The sequence below is a fragment of the Peromyscus leucopus genome, chromosome 8b (assembly GCF_004664715.2).
Source record: "Peromyscus leucopus breed LL Stock chromosome 8b, UCI_PerLeu_2.1, whole genome shotgun sequence".
In the NCBI taxonomy this organism is placed as follows: Eukaryota; Metazoa; Chordata; class Mammalia; order Rodentia; family Cricetidae; genus Peromyscus; species Peromyscus leucopus.
This window is the reverse complement of record NC_051086.1, coordinates 32,651,932-32,670,215: the sequence shown is the minus strand read 5'-3', so window position 1 is coordinate 32,670,215 and position 18,284 is coordinate 32,651,932. Positions and strand designations below refer to the sequence as shown.

At 54.2% G+C, this 18,284-nt stretch overlaps 1 protein-coding gene across 1 annotated transcript in view; it reads right to left on the bottom strand.

Annotated features, from left to right (window-relative positions):
- Window positions 1–17,545, bottom strand: part of Flt4 (fms related receptor tyrosine kinase 4) — a 45,733-nt gene extending 28,188 nt beyond the window's left edge. Inside the window, 5 exon segments of the mRNA XM_028855011.2 lie at window positions 158–320; window positions 411–523; window positions 758–1,002; window positions 1,505–1,601; window positions 17,415–17,545. Of these exon segments, the coding sequence (XP_028710844.1) occupies window positions 158–320; window positions 411–523; window positions 758–1,002; window positions 1,505–1,601; window positions 17,415–17,472 (676 nt within the window). The 5' untranslated portion in view covers window positions 17,473–17,545.
- Window positions 17,546–18,284: the final 739 nt, after the last annotated feature.

Below are 18,284 nucleotides of genomic sequence, written 5' to 3'. Positions count from 1 at the left end.
ACACACAGAGTGCAGAGGAGTGGGTGATAAGACCATCTGTGATGCTAACAGCCCCGTGACTGGGAACTGGAGGCACAGGGTTGCCGTATGTCTGCCCTGTTCTTCTTGGGGCACAGAGAGAGCGGTAACTGGGTGAGATGGGAGTGGCAGCCCCTACCTGTGATGTGCACGAGGAAGGGATTGGAAAGGAAGTCCTGGTCACCCCAGGTGGTCTCGCATTGCACGTACAGGGCATCCCGCAGCAGCAGTGTGGGTACCCGCATGCCCCGGCGGTCATCCCACAGCACCTCCTGCCCATCAGGGTGCAGCACTGAGCTTTGCTGGAGGGACATAGGGACTGTCAGCTGCCTGTCCCAGGGATGGCACGGGAAGGTGGGCTCCTGGGGTGAGGTTGGGAAAGGGAACCGTACCGAGCGCAGTGTGATGTTGAGGCCAGGGATGGACACCAAGCAGGGCACCCACATCGAGTCCTTCCTGTTGACCAGGAGTGTGTCCGGTTTGTTGATGAAGGGCTGTTCAAAGTCTAAGGAGATGGAGTAGGAGTTGGGTAAGGCAGTGGCCGCCCAGGGAGTCTTGGGCTAGGGCTGGGGTGGGGGAAGTATAGGGGGGCCACAGGGGTCAGGGTGGTGAAGTTCTAGCCTTCTGCTCTATGTGGAGCACGGTAAGGCCCCATATTCACTCCTGACAGCCTGGTGTCAGCAGGCTGTGCATAGGCTCCAGCTAGGCCCTCCAGGACCCTGCCCAAGGCGGGCCTCACCTCTTACGAACACGTAGGTGCTGGCAGCCGTGGTGCCCTCGATTCTGGCCTTGATGTACTTGTAGTAGCAGTGGTAGCTGCCCGTGTTGTTGGCGTGGGTCTGGGCCAGCAGCAGCACCTTGCAGTAGGGCCTCGCTTCTGTGCCTTCACAGTCTTGCACAACCTGGGTATCCTCACCGTCCTTCCCGCCTGTGGTCAGTACCTCTTGTGCCCCTGGCCAGGTCCACTCAAGGGGGTGCTGCCCCCTAGCAGAGGATAGTAGAAGTGAGGATCTCTCCATCCGGGTTTTAGCCTAGAGCCACAGTCTCCAAGGAGCCTCCCGCAAGGGCTAAGAGCTTTGCCCATCATTATCTCTTCCCAAAGAAGGGCAACCCAGGCTTGGGCTGTATTCCGCAGATCCACTCCCTGGGCCCTTGACTCTCTGCCTAGTTCTTGGAGCTGTGAATGGGCAGGCTGGTAACATAAGCCTTCTCCAATAGCTGGTCCTGTGAGGAGGCTCTGGGACCTCAGTGGTAGGCCTGGGGCTAGGGACAGGTGGCCAGGAATGGGTATAGGTGACCTGGAAGAGGTTTTAGGGGAGGCTGGGTGCCTCTCTGAGGGGCTTCTGGGAAACCACGCCCTAGGACTCCCTCTCAGCCTCTAGGCCTCTGTTCTGGGGAGTAGGAGCCTTCGGGTTCTTCAGCCAGCCACCTCTTGTCCCAGTCTGGGGCAGCCTTCATGGACTGCCAGGTAGGGAGGAGCCAGTACCTGCAGGATATGGATAGGCTGTTCCCGGTGTCAATGACATATGACTCCTCTGTGATGTTCAGGGTTGGAGGGGCCATGGAGTAACCATTTGCCAGGCCTGGGGTGAAAGACAAGGTTACAGTGGTGCTACTGGGGTCACATGACTGCCCCGGCACTGTCCAGTCACGCTTGGGCCTTCTGGGAGGTTTCCCCAAGGCAGGGCTAGCCCAGTGGCTTCCAGTCAGCATAGCCTTGTCTCCCCATGTGTAGTCTGACTACAGCATCAACCCAAAGGCCCCACAACAACTGCCAATCTCCACCACAAAACTGTCCCTTGCTCTGGTCGAGGCCACTGGTCCCCACCACAACCCTGTCTCCGTCCACAAATGGAGCCCAATCCCAACTAACTTTGCTGCCCTGACCTCTGACCCTAAAAGAGCTGAGTTGCCAGCAGGAAGCAGGAAGAGGAGGAGCCTCCAGGTCTCCTCCTATGGGGTGGGGGGAGCAGGGTACTGAGGAAGAGATTTGGAGTGTGAAATCCACCACGGCTCTGCCTGAGACCCCCCTTCCTTCCTGAATCCGTATCTACTGCTGTGAGGGGTTCATGTATCTCAGACCCATGCTCTGCCCGTGACCTTGCCCTCTCCCAGGCCCCAGACAGTTCCTTTCTTCACAGTTTCTAGGTTCTACCAGCTTCTCTCCACTCTGCCTGACTGTCTGAGCCTCCTCTGGGTTTTGCCTGCCCAGGTCTCTTCCACATCTTCAGGCCTTCCCATGGTGCTCCTCTCCAGATGCACAAGTGGACTTGCTTTGGCTGGTGAACCCACCTTCAGCCTTCCATGCCTCGGCTGATTAGGTGAGGTCGCTCTGCTCTACAGGATCCCACCTCTGTGGCTCACATAGTTCTGTACCAGCATCCATCTCCTAGTAGGCATGCATGTGCACATGCACATATGTGTATCTGCACATGTGTACAAGTGGGGTCTTCTGTGTACACACATCTAGTTGTGTCTGTGGGCCTGGGTGTGCAGATATGCATCTCTCTGAGTGATGTGTGGGCTTTAGCTGTGTGCACAAGTGTGCGTGGTTGTGCATCTCTGACAGGTTCTCAGTTGCATATACATGCACTTGAGGGAGTGGATTTCTGATGGGGGCGGTGGGGAGCATGGCCTGGGGGAGGTCTGGCCCTGGAACTTTGGCAGATGCATCCTGCCAGGACCATCCTGAGACAACAGGAAGGGAGGACTGTGTGGCTGGAGCCCAGGGCTGTGTCCTGTCCCTTCCCCCTTTTCCCTGTCCTCCTGGGGTGGTGGTCACAGACTGCTCTCCTGTCCCTAGCCCCTTTCAGTCCTACAGGCCCTCGGGGTTTGGAGCAGCAACTCAGGCTGTTTTGTTTCTCAGCTGGTTCTGTGGTCCCAGATTCCTTAGAGCTAGTGGGGAGTGGGTAGAGAGCCTAGAGTACCCCACTATGGATGGCTCTACACACCCTGACCACAAGCCACCTGGCCGAGTGGTATGGTGCCAGGAAAAGACGCTCCACACATCCTGGTCTCATTGCAGCATCATGTGGACAACAGGACCACCAGTCAATACCCACTGGCTTCTCTCTCCTGGTTACAGTTTGGAACTATTTTCCCTCTTCTGTCCCATCACCTCCCAGCCAAACTTGATTGGGACCTTATTAAGTATCTAGTCCCATGGTGCAGTCAGGGAAACTGAGGCCTCAGCTGGACGGAGGCTCTGCCCTATGAAGGAGCTGCCTGCCTACTCACCAGCTGCTGTGGCTGTTGCTAAAGGCCTCCCATTTGTGCTCAGCTCTTGATACGCAGACTAGTAGCCCTGGCCTTAGGAAACAGCTTTCTTTGAGGTTCTGAGATGAGAAGTGTCTGGGCTCTGCAGATTGCTCTCTAAACGGGTTGGTACCTGACCTTCTATGCATGTCAGCTGGGTCTGAGTCTGAGGAGATGTCTACTGTGCTGGGGAGAGAGCTTGCAGAAGGCTCAACTTCAGGGCTTGGAGGAATCCCAAGAGGGTCTATGTGGAGCTAGGCTTTGAAGTCGGTTTTTTTTTTTGTTTGTTTGTTTTTTGTTTTTTGTTTTTCGAGACAGGGTTTCTCTGTGTAGCTTTGCGCCTTTCCTGGAGCTCACTTGGTAGCCCAGGCTGGCCTCAAACTCACAGAGATCCGCCTGGCTCTGCCTCCCGAGTGCTGGGATTAAAGGCGTGCGCCACCAACGCCCGGCTTGAAGTCGTTTTTTTCCCCCTCTGCTAAATACTGAAAAAATGAATAAGGCAGTGCTAGGTAAACAGCTGGGCAAGCACGTGAGTGATTGAGAGGACAGCGGTCTACGACCTGAGCTACAAAAGGAGGAGGTGTGGTGGGCATGGGTCTTGACCTGTGACAGTGAGAGATCTGTCCCCTCCTGATAACCCTGGTGGAGGTCACGGGGAAGGTGACATGTGGTATATGAAGAGAGCTACCCTGGCCAGTGCCCATCTACTTCAACCCCATTTAGGAGAGGGGACAATCCCCCAGTGAAGTTGGGAGTGTACATCTGTGCACACTCCTGGTAACGGCCAGCTGCAGGACTGTGGCAATTGGAAGCCCGGCTTTCTTTGGGGGCTTTTTTTTTTTTTTTTTAAGCTTCTGAGGCACAGCAGAGGAGCAGCCCACCTGCTGGCTGCTCCTTGTCCCTCTGGCCTCAGCTCCTAAGAGGCACAGGGCATTGCAGCTCGTCTGTCCTGCAGTCTAGGACATTCCCATTTCCTTCCCTTCTGGGGCTATCCCTCTTTAGTCTAGTTCAATATGCCCCTTCCCTAGGGAGCAGTCATCATCATTCAGGCTTCCGCCTTGTCCTCCTCGGGGCTCCTGCTATTAGAATAGTAATTAGCCTGAACTGCGGCTTTCATCTTCCTCAACTAAACGGGAGATGTACAACAAAGATTCAGGAGATGGGTGTGAAGAGTGGTTGGTGGATATGGGAAGAGGATAAGACAAATGATGGACCATCAGGTGAATAAATGGGATGGATGGGAGACTGGGCCAACAGAGGGATGAAGTACACAGACTGATGAGTGGATGAATGGATGGATGAATGGGAGAGGGTGGGAAGATAGATGGATGGGAAGAATAGAGCCTGAAGGAGCCTCCGTACTGTGTCCCCCAGAGTAGGAATTCATCCTAATTAAGACTGTCCATCCTGTTTCCTCTTGCTTATGTGAAACCCGACTGAGGACACCACTTCCTCTGCTGGGTTCTCCTCCCCACCCCATATTCCAGATGGAGAATGCCTTTTGGCCATTTCCCCTCCCTGTAGCAACCCCCGGAGGCTCATGCTTTTGATGGCACCATGTTCTCCCCACTAAAGCTGTCATCGGCTTCTCTCCTGCTCACTTCCTTTCATTCTCTGCTGACTATAGCTCCTGGCTCACCATCCTCCTCCCCACCCCAGCTCAGGCCATTCTCCATGACTTCAACATCCACAGGATGACTCACCCACACCCTCCCTCAACTTTGAGATCCTCTCCTCCTCTCCCTCTCAGCCACTGGCTTCCAGGGGCACACCCTGGATGTGGTCACCACCAGAAATCGCGCCATCCCCGAATGCCTGTCACCTGGGTTTCCTTTCTTTTCCTTCCTTTCTTTCTTGCTCAGGTGTTCTTATCCACCATTGATAAATTCTTTTTTTTTCACCATTGATAAATTCTATATCTTCATCTGAAACATCCATTGCCCCATCTCCTCTCCTGGCTCTGCCCCTGTCCATAGCCTATCACTCTGATTGTCTTTTGCCTATAACCCTCTCTTCAAAGCCAGACTACCACATGCCAGAGAAACTCAACTCTGCTTAGCGAAGCCCCTCACAATGGCCATGTCCCATTGATTTTACTTCTTGCAGACTGAGCAGGCTAATATGTCCAGAATGTTCCTTCCTCCCCAACTCTCAGCATTGACAAACAAGACATCAGATGGAACACTTTGCTGTTCTTCATCTGAAGCCAACACCTACCTCACAGAAGGGCTTCTGGAATTCCTGCTCTCAAACTACACTCACTGGTGTCCCCCAAACCCTAACTCCCTAGACCCAAATCTCACAGATAATTCCTTTCTCTTCTACTCCCCTCCCCCCCCCCCCCCCCCCCCGCCCCGCGAGGGTTTCTCTGTGTAGCTTTGCACCTTTCCTGGATCTCGCTCTGTAGACCAGGCTGGCCTTGAACTCACAGAGACCCACCTGGCTCTGCCTCCCGAGTGTTGGGATTAAAGGCGTGCACCACCACTGCCCAGCTCCTTTCTCTTCTGATATCTAGTCTTTCTCTACTGAAACACCTCCCATCTTCATACAGGAAACACAGAGAAACAATTCTGCACTTGCTTCTGGCTACTGTTCCTTTTTATATTCTCCTTTGTGGCCAAAACTCCCTGTCACACCCTCTTGTGCACTTCTGGGGTGAAGCCTCACATTTAGTGACTCTCATACCTCCGATTCAGAGGTCACTCAGGACACTTGCCAGTTCCCCTGACCTAGCTCTCTTTTCTTCTTTAGTCTCCTTGCCCTCCACTGCCTGCCTTTACTCTCCCTTCCCTATGCCCTCTCTTCTAAAGGCCCAGATAATTAAAGTCTTTATCTTCAGCTCAGACCACTTCTCTCAACTCAGCTAAAGGTGTCCAGATGCTCACTGGACTTGGCCCAAAGACACTCCAACTTTCATGCTCCTCATCTAAAGGCCAGACTCAGACTCTGTTGTCCCTGTCAGAGGTTCAGTCTTGGCGTCACCAAATGGGAACCATCATGGATGGTTACCTCCTTTTCCCTACTTCGTACACCATAACGCCTGGTGGGGACCAGCCCCCACTTTTACAACCCAGGGCACTCGAGTATGGAGAAGTGAGACATATTAACTAGAAGGGGATACCTAGACGACGACGAGGACGAGAGGAAAGACAGAAGCACAGGATAGCCTCGGGAGGGCCTGGATCCTAATCCACCAGTCCAGAACTTTATTCCAAAGGGCTTTTTAATCACAGTGCCAAGGGGAGGAGCAAAGGACCTCCCCCTTGCTAGGTACAGCCAAGTGTAGACCCTTCCAAAAACCTGATTGGCCCATGGTCCAATCATCCTCGTTATGCAGACCTGCTGGGTAAAGTCACCAGGAAACGGAAATGGGCTCCAACACCTTGCATTACATATTTGATATGTGCTCACCTGCTGGGGGCCTGCTACATTTGCCTCCAAAGTGGTCTCCTAGGCATGCTCTTGTCTTTCTCAAGATTTCCTCCATGCATTTGTTAGTAATATTAAACACACACACACACACACACACACATACACACACACACACACACACACACACACACACACACACACACACACACGGAGGGGCTGGAGAGTTGGCTCAGTGATTAAGAGCACTGGTTATTTTTCAGAGCACTGGGTTTGATTCCTAGAACCCATATGCTGGCTCACCACCATCTGCACCTCCAATTCCAGGGGATCTGATTCTTTCTGGCCTCTGTGGGCACCAGGCATGCAAGTAGTACGTATATACATATCCATACACATAGAAATTACATATATTCAATATAATATAAAATGCACTTTATAATATATAATTACATATTATATGTCTGGGGTGTGTGTGTGTGTGTGTGTGTGTGTGTGTGTGTATCACAATAAAGCCATATCACACATGACTTTGAATCTTTTCTGTGACTTCACACTGCCTTTCTGGGAAAATCCCAACTCCTGACAGAGGCCTGGTGCCTGTGCGCTCTGCACACATTCCTGGCCTCACGTCCACATCCTCCAACCACCACATTGTTTCGCAGCATGCCATGCTCATTCCTACCTTAGGGCCATGTCTGTCCTCTACACAAGTTTCCTCCTCATGCTCTGCCTATCTCCAGGCCACAGCTTAGATGTCATCTCCTCACTTTTACAAAACCCAAGCTCCTTCTTCGAGCTCCGTTTCAGGCTTGTGCTTGCTTATGACGAATTGTAATCATTTGTTTGTCCCTGCTTGCCACTGTCCTCCATTTGAAACAAGTTTCAATGGGTAGGGAACAAGATAATTCTCTTTTCTATCCCTCCCCATGCCTAGTTCAGCACCTGGCAAAATAAATACTTGACTAATGACTAAGTGGATGGGTGGACGGAAGGATGGGTGAATAGCAGGACAGATGGATGAACAACAGACAGACAGGCAAAAGTGAGGATAGATGGGTGAGGAGATGGATGGATGATTGGGTGGATGATGCATAATGGGTGGAAGGGCAGTTTGTTGTGGGACTAGACGAGTGGGTGAGCTGATGAATGGAAGGATGGACAGGTGGATGAATAGATGGCCTGGTAGATGGATTGAAAGGCATGGTTGGAAGGGTGAATAGATGGGTGTGTTGATGAACGGATGCATGGGTGGGTGGATGGATATATAGATGGATGGAAGACGGCTAAACGGATCTTGGCGTTATTCCTTTGGGTCAGACTTATGTAGGAACTTGCTGCTCTTTTGCAAAAGGTGCTTCCAGGTTTGAAGGGGCAGGAGAACCCCAGACTACTCAGCATCTGAGCCCTTTTGGGCCCGAGGGCTGCTGTGTCCAGAGGCTCTGTGACTGCCCAGCCCCCACTGCAACCCTGAAAAGGGTGCATCCTTCCTGCTTGGCTGTTGTCTGTCTCTGCTGTCCTTCCTTTCCCGCAGCAGGAAGCACTGTCATCCTGGCCTCTGCTGCGCTCCCCCTGCCTTCCTGTTCCTGACTCGGGAACTGGCTTCTTCCTCCCCCTGGCCAGCAGATCCCTGGCCCCCAGGGCTGCAGCAGAGCAGTAGAGGCAGACGCCAGGCAGGGGTCAGTAAGGCCAGAGTGCATACCTCCTCTTCCCTGTGCTGTCAGCAGCCCTGGGGGCACCCTCCAGCCTCGGGTCGCGGAGACCCTGGCGTCAGGCTCAAGAGACTGTGGCGCAGCCACTCCCAGGGCAAAGCTGGCATCTAGCTGAGGGTCAAGCAGGTGGTACGGAAATCTTCTGGCAGATAAGTGTTGGGCCCTGGCCAGGCAAAGGGGCAGCTGGCCTGGCTATTGGCATCTCACTTAGTACTCACAACAGCCTTAGAGGGTGGGGAGGATCCTGAATCCAGTCAGTAAGGAGGAAACTGAGGTGGCAGGTAGAAGTTTTAAGGCAGTCCAAATCTAGCTGAGCATAGGTCCATCCCGATTTGGAGCCTAAGGCAGTCGGCAAAGATCCTCCATCCAGAAACGACTGCTTCCCCTTTCTCTGCATCCCTCACCTAAAGCCTTAGAGATCCACGCTGCCGCCCCCCCCCCCCACACCCTAGGAAAGTCTATGCGGGAAGCTGTGTGGTCCTGGGACGCCAGCTTCCCCTCACTCTCTTTTCTGCTTCCTGTTCATCTATTTCTTTAGTTTCGTGAGCCAGTTTACAGCCAGCAAAAACCTCTAAACCACCAACCATTTCCCCCTCCTTTTCTTTTTAGACAGGGTTTCTAGCCAAGTCTAGTCTTAAATGCTCTGTCCTCCTGCCTCAGCCTCCCAGATGCTGTGATTACAGCATGTACCTCCATCCCCAGCCAAGATGCATTTTCCAAAGCATCTGCCCAGAGGGACAGGGGAACCTCAACCAAACACAAGAGCTGCTGAGAGCTAGTGCGGATTCTTCCTCTACCATGGCTGTCCCTGGTTGGGTGTGTTCCTGAGTCCTACCCAGGCGGGTCAAGAAAGAGGATGCTGAGAAAATACGGAGGATGCTAAGGATGTCTATAGAAAGGACTCCGAGACAAAGAAGTCTGGAGCCAAGGGAAGGGAAAGTCATCTACTTGATGAATGTGCCCAGGAGCTAGGCGAGGACTCCAGAGGGTGAAAAGTGTTGGTCTTCTTTGCAGGGCAGGCTGGAGGGGGTTTGGGGAGCTGCTGAACAGGTCCTTGGATATGGCATGATGGAGTGAGGCACCAATGGGCACACCTTCGACACCCCTCCTCACCCCTCATCCTAACCCTCTCCATCCTTTCTCTCTTCCTGTCTCTCTGAGCACTGGCCTGACTCCTCAATGCCCAGCAGCCAGCCTCCTTGGCCTCTAGCCTGCTTCTAAGCATAGAGGGACATTGCTGCTTCGGGGCCCTGCGCCTGACTCCCATAGGCCATCTAGAGCTGTGGAGGTCCTCAGGCTGGCTTTATTTCCGAAAGTCCTTATTTCTCCACATTCCGGCTGAGTACATGAGGCCGGCTTGGCTTCGGGAATGTCCTCTGTCCTCCTTGTCTACACCTGAAGAATTTCTGCTGCTCTAAGGCCTCTGCAGCATCCTCGATAGGGAGGCTTAAAGGAATGCCTGCAGCCCGGCTCTGACCGGAAGCTCCAGGAGGGTTTGTGTCATGTGATGGTGCCTAGAGTTGGGGTGTGAGCAGCTCACATCTCGGTCCTCGGAGCCACTATGACTGACACGGAATGATATCAGGATCGTTGCCCCCAGGCTGACTTGGAAAACAGGCTTGTCCGTGTCAGAGTGACATGCTCTCTCTTATGCAGCCGTGCCCAGGAGGACAAAGATGGCCAGGCTGTCGACCACAGACAAACGGTGGTGGAATGTAATGGGGCATAGCTGAGTGGGTGGAGCTCAGGATCTAGGGTACTGTTCTCAGGGTTGCCCCTGCGCTCACCCTGGCACTGAGCCTGTGCAAACACCTGGCAGGGAGATGGCAGGTGTGTTCTCTCCTGAGCTGGCTGACATCCTGTGCCTTCTGACCTCAAGGGTCGAGTGGCCATCAGTCTCCCATTTCCCATCTGTAGGACAGGAGATGCCAGGGCTCGAAGGTGCTGCCCTGGGTATGCTTGGAGTTGGCTGGTTCTTCACCTCAACTGCCTGGACCAGATTTTACTCCCCCCCCCCCAAATCTAAGCTCCATATTGTCCCCTTGTGAGATGATGGTTCCTTCTAAGATTACTGCGAGTGGCAGATCACAAATACCGCAATACATGCCCAGAACCACTACAAGTTTAGAATAAACTGTGACTGACTCATTGCTACCATCTGCCTGCTGAGCGCTCGGCTTATGCTGCTGTGCCTGCTAGTCACTCTGTGTTGAGTCGGAACAGGCAGGGAGGGGGCTGGGGACAGCCTTGCTCAATGGGAGCCAGGGAGGGTGTTCGTGTGAGCTCATCTGGGGTTTGTTGGCCTGATAGGAAATGACTTTGAAAAATCAGGTAGATGAGAGAGAGAGAGAGAGAGAGAGAGAGAGAGAGAGAGAGAGAGAGAGAGAGAGAGAAAGAGAGAATGATGTGGGTGATAAGGCCATAGAAAAAGGTCCTGCTTACTGGATACACCCTCTCCTCTGGACAGCGGCATATCTTGGGGACTTCAACCCTGTTCTGTGCCCCCCGACCACTCCCCAACAGCTCTCCTGCATTTCTGTCCTGGTGGGACCCTCAGACCCAGGCCACGCCTAACATCGGCAGGACACACAGGAGCCTGGGAACATGTGAGCGTCCACTCATCTGCTGAGCGAGAATTGAAAGCACGCACTTCCTGGGGTTGGCAAGGATGTGAAGAAGCAGTGGCTCACGCAGCAATAATCAAAAAATGTTCACACACTCTGACCCCCAAATTCTGCTTATACCAATACATCCTGTTACAACAATAAAAGCAAATGCATGTTTAGCACTTTTGGTGCGCCAGTGCGTTACCACGCTGCTCACACACCCTGTCCATCCCTGTTTCTATGATCCCCATGCCAGTTAGGTACGGTTATTACCACCGTACAGAAGCCCTCATCTCTGAAACTGAGGCACTTGCCTGAAATTTCACAGCTAGTAACAGATCGCCTCTGGGGACAGGGTTACGCCCACTTTCGTGGATGTCAGTATGTCTTGCACGTCTGCAGTTTATGAAGGGGAACCAGTTTTCTTCTGTCAGCCGTGGCATTACTGCTCACCCTCTGCTTAGGCTGGTGGTCCGAAGATGGTCATTCCACCAATTGTCAGTAACCATACATGTCCACACCACACCTGTTCTCAGAGCTGAAGCAGCCTTTGTAGAGTGAGTAGGAGCTTGCTCACCCAGGAAGAGGCCATCAAAGACCAGGTCCCGATCCCTCTTCTCCTTATCATGCCAACATTGAATTTTGCATTCAGAGTTCAGATGCCCTGTAGGGCTGACCTCTCTCCATCCTCTCTCCTGTCCACTAGGCTGTCTGGACTAGTTCAGGGTATCGGTCTTGGACCAGCATATTCTCATCTGCCCAGTGGTCAGAGGATCTTCCTGGAACACAACTCCCTCTCCTGATGAAAATATCTTGTGCCTCCCTTCTGTTTGGTGCAATACGGATGCTTTTGGCTTCCTGGTCACCCACATTGTCCCTCTCCAACCCTGGAGATGCTGTCTTCCCGGTGTTGTCGTTGTGTGACAATCTCTTCCTCTACTCTGATTTCAGTATTAGCCCAATGGCCCTGCCCCAGGCTCCCTTCACAGGACCCCCACACTTGTTTGCAGCTTCTTGGAAAGTTTGGTTCCTCACACTTGACAATTCCTCAGTTCAAGACTGGGGGCTTTCACTTGTCTTGATTGTGGCAGTCTCAGAGTGTTCCTGTGAGATGAAATGTTCTTTCTGAATGATTCACCCATGGCTGCTTTGGGGGAACACTTCGTATTATATGGGCACATACAGGGGGGAGGGAGGTGGCACCTGGCAAAGTGGAGATGCCATACACTGAGGTGTGCACCTCAGGCCCAGGCTAGACCTGGGGGAAATATAATGCCCAGCACTGTTTGGGGGCATGCTGGGGACATCCAAGTGACAATGTCTGAGGGGTCAGACACTCAGGAGTTCACCTGCCCTCCTCTCCAGTGCTCCCCTACCTGCCCTGCTTTGGCTTCTTTGTCATCTGGGACCAGACACCTGTCACTTTCTTCTTGTAACCAATTCACCCTTGTGGCCTTAATTTCCAAATCTCCAAAATGGGCTTAATGATGCCTACCTACATCACAGGGGTAAGCTCTCCATACACTCTGATGTGAAGTGATCTGATGGATCATTTTATGCTGAGGTGTGCATGTATAGCTCTCTCCTAGACACTCTGTGTGTGTGTATGTGTGTGTGTGTGTGTGTGTGTGTGTGTGTGTGTGTGTGTGTGTACACTCATATGTACTTGGCATGTGGTTTAATACAGATGATCCTCCACTTGGGAGAAGCTACAGAAGCTTTGAAGCTGGTACTCTGGGCTCTTTCTAAGCCCCACCTGGAAGCCTGGAATCTGTACCCCTGGGCACACAGAGAATGGGAATGAACCCGCCCACCCTGGCAGACTCCTGCAGTGGAACAGACTTCTGGAGCTTCTAGCAGCCTTCCAGGGGTCTGTCTGGAGCAGGAAAAGGTCAGTAGTGGGTTAGGGATGCAATGGGTGTATTCTGGGTGCCTGCAGGGTTAGGTGTGTGCAGGCTGGGTGCCTGTGAGACTAAGTGGGTACAAACTGGGACCTGTGGGGCTAGGTGGGTGAAGGCTGGGACCTGTGGGGCTAGGTGAGTGAAGGCTGGGTGTCTCTTAGGTCAGATGCCCTTGGAATCCAGAAGGAAGAGTCTGCTCCACTAGCAGGAGCTGATGCTTATGTTTGGGGGCTTCTGGGAGTTTTAGATCTGTGTCTCAGAGATGTCCCTTGGGGAAACACCATGGCAAACATCTGGCAGGTGCTGGACATCAAGAGCCAGGGATGAGGTTGGGAGTACAGGCTGTCTCTACATTCTCTTGGGGTGCTGAAGGGGATGAAGGGACTCTAGCACGTGCTGACCTCTGAGCACTGGGTGGCTGTGGTATTGCTAGTTGTGCCAACCAGTTGCCCTGGACACCCCTGGGGCCAGGTCTCTGCCCAGTGGCTGGCAAGACAAGCCACTTTATCACACAATCCAGCTGGCTCAGAGGTGGCCCCCCAGCGCTGCTAAATCGGGGCCACCAGCTCCTGCCTCAGGAAGAGGGAAATGCAGGCAGGATGTCCTCTCTTGTGGCCGACAAGTCCTTTCCCATGAACCCCTGCTGACCTTGCCGGCCACGTGGCAGGGGGCTCCCCCACTTGCTACCAGGACCTGCGCCCGCCTGGGCCTGGCCATCAGGGACAGGGTGGCAGGCTGAGGAGCAAGAGCAGAGGGGTGTGATTGCTATTGGCACCGCCCAGCGGGGCAGGGCCGGAGCCCTGAGCCTCTGAGCTGCCTCCAGCAGAGTGCCCGCACCTTCCTGCTCCCAGACGTGTCCCCACAGTGTGACCGGAAAACTGAGATCCCAGAGGAAGCCAGTGTCTGAAAAGGACCCAAACTCAGCAATCCCTGGCTCTGGCTGGGACATGCCGGCTGCTTCTCTATCAGAGATGTCCTGGCAGAGTGCAGGAGGGTCTTTGGACACATCTCCCCACCTGCCTTTCACTCCCAAGAGGCTTTGCAGAAACTGTGGGGTGGAAGCCAGACCGTGGTGGAGAGACACCTGACCGGTAGGGGAAAACACCAAACAATAAGCCAGACACAGAGAACTTTCTTCCTTCCCTCCACGGGGTTGTGCTCAGGTTCCCCCAACTTTCCTTCCTTATCTGACCTGGCTGCACGAACTGGCGTCTTCCGGAAAAGTCAAATGGATGCCTCCATCTGGAGATCATGTTTCTCCATGCCTTTTCCTCCTCCCAGAGTCCTCCTCAGATGCATGACCTTATCATCCACCTGTTTGCTCAAGCCGGAGTCCTGGAGCACAACCTTGCCCCTTCTCCCATTCATGTGTAGGTCCCTGCCTCACCTGGACAGCCATCTGTTGCTGCTGGCTCCTGTCTTCTCTCCTGTACTCCCTATCCAGCCGCCCCAAGCCCTGGCGAACCTCAGCTGACCATTCACTTGTCTTCATCTGCGCATTCCTATCTCTGGGCCTTGTATGAGGGGTTCCTCACCCTGCTTAGAACGTCCTTTCCTGGCATTCTGCGGATCCCCCCTAGAGTCCCCTAGATAAGTGGTTCTCAACATGTGGGTCATGACCCTTTAGAGGGTCCAATGACTCTTTCACAGGGGTTGCCTAAGACCCTCTGCATGTTAGCTATTTACATTACGATTCATAACAGAAGCAAAATTACCGTTATGAAGGAGCAATGAAAATTTTATGGTTAGGGATTACTATAGCATGAGGAATTGTATTAAGGGGTCGCAGCAGTGGGGAGGTTGAGAACCACTGCCCTGGATAGAAGTCACATGCCTTCCTGTGCAGCCCACAGGCAGCAGCTGGGTCTCTCTGAGCGCTTTCACCCCACACTACGGACACCCAATGCCACATCAGAGTCCCTACTAGTCTGGCACTTGGGAACCCCTGCAGGATGGGGTCATGCCCTGTCCTTTCTGCCACGCTGAGCAGGTGATGTATGGCTGTAGCTGCGTAGAGCAAGTCTCCTTCCCTGAGACACTAGGGAGTTCGCCAGGCTGTCCACCACACCGTCCCAGGCCTGGCTCTGAAGAGGGATCAGGGTCCTTTTTGCTATATTGGTTCTGAGAGACACTTGTATTTCAGCCCCCAGAGCTCTGAGCTAGGCCCAGAAGGCCACGGGCACTTGCAAACCTCGCTATCCTGGACCTGGGTCGTACCTAAGAGCAGGGATATCAGAGAGATAGGTGACCATGCTTGATGTAGGCCATGGCAAGTCAGGGCATCCTTAGGTGAAGCCACCACAGCTGCCCAGCAGTCTCCTGGTTCCCAGCTGTCGTACCCCTAGGCTAAAGTCTTGAGATAAAGTTTCTTGAAACTGCCATCTGCCCTTTCTACAGGGCCACTGCTGGGGTGAGACTTAAGGGACTGGATCAGGACACCAAGCATCGAAGTCCAGCCCAAGTCTAAGAAGCCCCTCTGTGTTTACCTGCCCGCCCACAATGCATGCGGAAATATTGGCACTGAGTGGGAGAAGGGAGGGCTCAGGCCACAGCTGGAGGACTCAGGCCACAGCTCGAGGACTTCAGGGCACAGATAAGAGGAAAGCGTGAGTCTGCTGCCTTTGAGGGCTTCATTTTAGGGTTCCCTGGCTTCACACAGATCTCCCGCTCTGGCGTGCCCGCTCTTAGGGGATTTTCTTTCTGTGCTCTGCCACTGAGATGTACACCCCGCTCTCTGCACTTGGGGGTTCATGGTCCTGCAGCGCATACCTCACCAGCCTGGGAGCTCCTGGGTCTTCTCTGACCCAGCAGTGGGTAGAGCTAGGTACAGGACTGGGGAGGAGGTTTCATCTCCATTTCCATCGGCAGCCTCCTCCGTACACTCCCATCCATCCTAGGACACCCTATCAAGCTATCTCCTTCCGTTCACAGCCCATGTGGTCAGAGTCATGGGTGCTTACCTCAGTGAACAGCACCCCCCCCCCCATTTCCATTGGCCTCTACTGGTCCTCACATCCTTACAAAGTACCTGTCTGTTAAGACATCCCTTTCCTTTCAGGTCTCTTACCCCAGGATTCCAGCAGTGGGGAGGGGAAGAATTTGCGCCACTTGCATTCCAGCCAACCTAACCTCCTAGAGCCTCAGATACCTTACTCGGCTGAATGTGGGAGGCCTCCTGGGCACAGCAAAGTCTCATTTCTCACCCTTCTTGTCCAACCAGAGCCCCATTTACTTCTCCCACACACTCAGTCACTTCACAACACATCCTGAACATAGGTAAGAAGCCTGGTCCAGGGCTGAGTGCAGTGGAGCAAAAACCAGCAAAGGGCCAGTCCATCATCATCCTTCAACGCCAGTCACATCTCCCTCAGCTTCCCTGTCTGACGGTACAGTGTGGGAGCTGAAAGCAAGGCTCCAATAGCAGAACTGGCATTGATTAGTTCCCATCCTTCCCACGCCTGAGAACCTTGCGTGCGACGTTACACGATTTCCCCATATATAAAACAGGTCTCACACTCTATGGGAATAAGAGACGAAGCGTGCAAAGTCGATTTCTATGGCATACGAACATACAGGTTTCTCTCTTTCTCCAAAGCCTCTCAGCATTCCTCCAATCAAGCGTCGGGGCTCTGTGATGACCCTGCCACCCTGGATTTCCAGGGACAGCGAATCCTGAGCGGATGCCCCCTCATTCCATGCCTTATCCCCAGTGCTTCCTTCCTGGCCCCTCCTCGCAGCCACCCCGCTACTCTTCAGCACCTCAGAGCCAAGCTCTCAACACAAACTTGAACCTGCCGGTCCTGTGCCCAAGTATCGCTCTTTGCAGCCTCTGCTTTATGGTTCAAGTCTCCTGTCCCTTCTGACCCGGAGATCCCCTCAAATCCCAGGAGCCCAGGCCTTTCATCGCGACGCGGATCGGTCTGGAGTTGCGGACTCAAGAGTCGCCTTAGGTTTCAACTTGCACCTAAGATCACTTGGGATGGCGCTAGTGTGGGGTGCCTGGAGTTGGGTGCGGGGTGGGGTGTCCCGAGTCCTCAATCCCAGCCCGGGAGAAGGTAGACGCCCGCCCGGAGCGCCCTCTTGGGGACCTCGGGGGACCGACCTCCAGCGCAGACGCAAGGCGTCGGGAAGTGCGCACCCAAGTGCGGGGTCGGGCGGGGATCAGTGGGGAAATGATTCACGCTGGAGGGTCGGACCCAGAGGCGGTGTGCGCGGACTCCCCAGAGAGCGAGTAAGGATCCGAAGGAGCCAGGCTAAGGATGTTCACCCCGGACCATAGACCAAAGACTGGGATCTGGCCACAGCCCCTCCACCCTGTCCGTGACCCGGCTGCAGTCCCCGCCCGTTCTTTCCTGCTCCCCGCGGTCCCAGCCCCCAGCCCCCGGCTTCCCCCCGGCTTTCCGGGCTCCGGAGGGCGTCCGTACACCCAGGCTCCCAAGCTGCCCGTCCCTCCTCCCGCCCCGTCGGTGCGGTCTCACCACTGGTCCCTGGAGCGCCGCGGCTCCCGGGCGGTTAAGCGGGGCTGGGATTTGGGTTGTGGCCCGGGCGCTCACCGTGGAGGAGTCCGAGGCAGAGCCACAGGCGCAGGCTCAGTGCGGCGCCCGGCTGCATCTCCGGCCCCTGGGCGCGGGTGGGACCTACGCGGCCGCAGCTCTGGGCTGGGAGTGAGAGCGCGCGCCGAGGCGCCGACCGGGCGCGGACCGGGCAGCGGACCGGGGGCGGGCCGAGGCAGCCCGGGGCGGGGCTCGGGGGGTGGGGGTGGGAGGAGGGTCACCGTAGCCTCAGCCCGCCCCTCGCCCCTCTGTTCCTTCCAGCGAGTCGGAGCAGAATACAGCCCCAGTACGGAGAGCGCCCACTTTGCGCAGTCTACGCCAAAGGCTCCCTGTCCCAAACTAGCCCCCCTCCTGGGCCACTGCGCGCGGGCGAGGCGCGCAGGTGACTGCACTGTCCCCCGGGCGCGTTGTGGCGTCGGGGCGTGAACAAAATCGGGCAGTGATGTTTTCCTGTATATCCCGTCCATCAGTGAGCAAAGCGGCAACGAACATAAGGTTAAAACAGCTGTACGTTAAGTCTTAGCGAGCACCATGCAGATAGTGTGAATGGAGCGCTGCAGGTAACTGCCTCCCCACTCCCTCTGGAGGACTGGCTTTTTCGCTTTAGCTTCCCCACCGAATACTTTTGCTCTGAGCTCATTCATAAGTCTTTTTTATCAGGTGACACTTCACTTTCTGTTTTGGCAAACGCTCTCGCACAGACTTCCTTTCTCTTTGTAGTTCTTTTGCTAGAATTTTCCTATTTCAAAATAAATTCGAATGACAATGACGATTTCAACTTCTGCTTTTATTAATCTCTTCACACTGTTCCCACGCTCCCCACTTCCCAGCCCTCGGTCATTCTTGCCAAAATTCAAGGCCAGACTGATG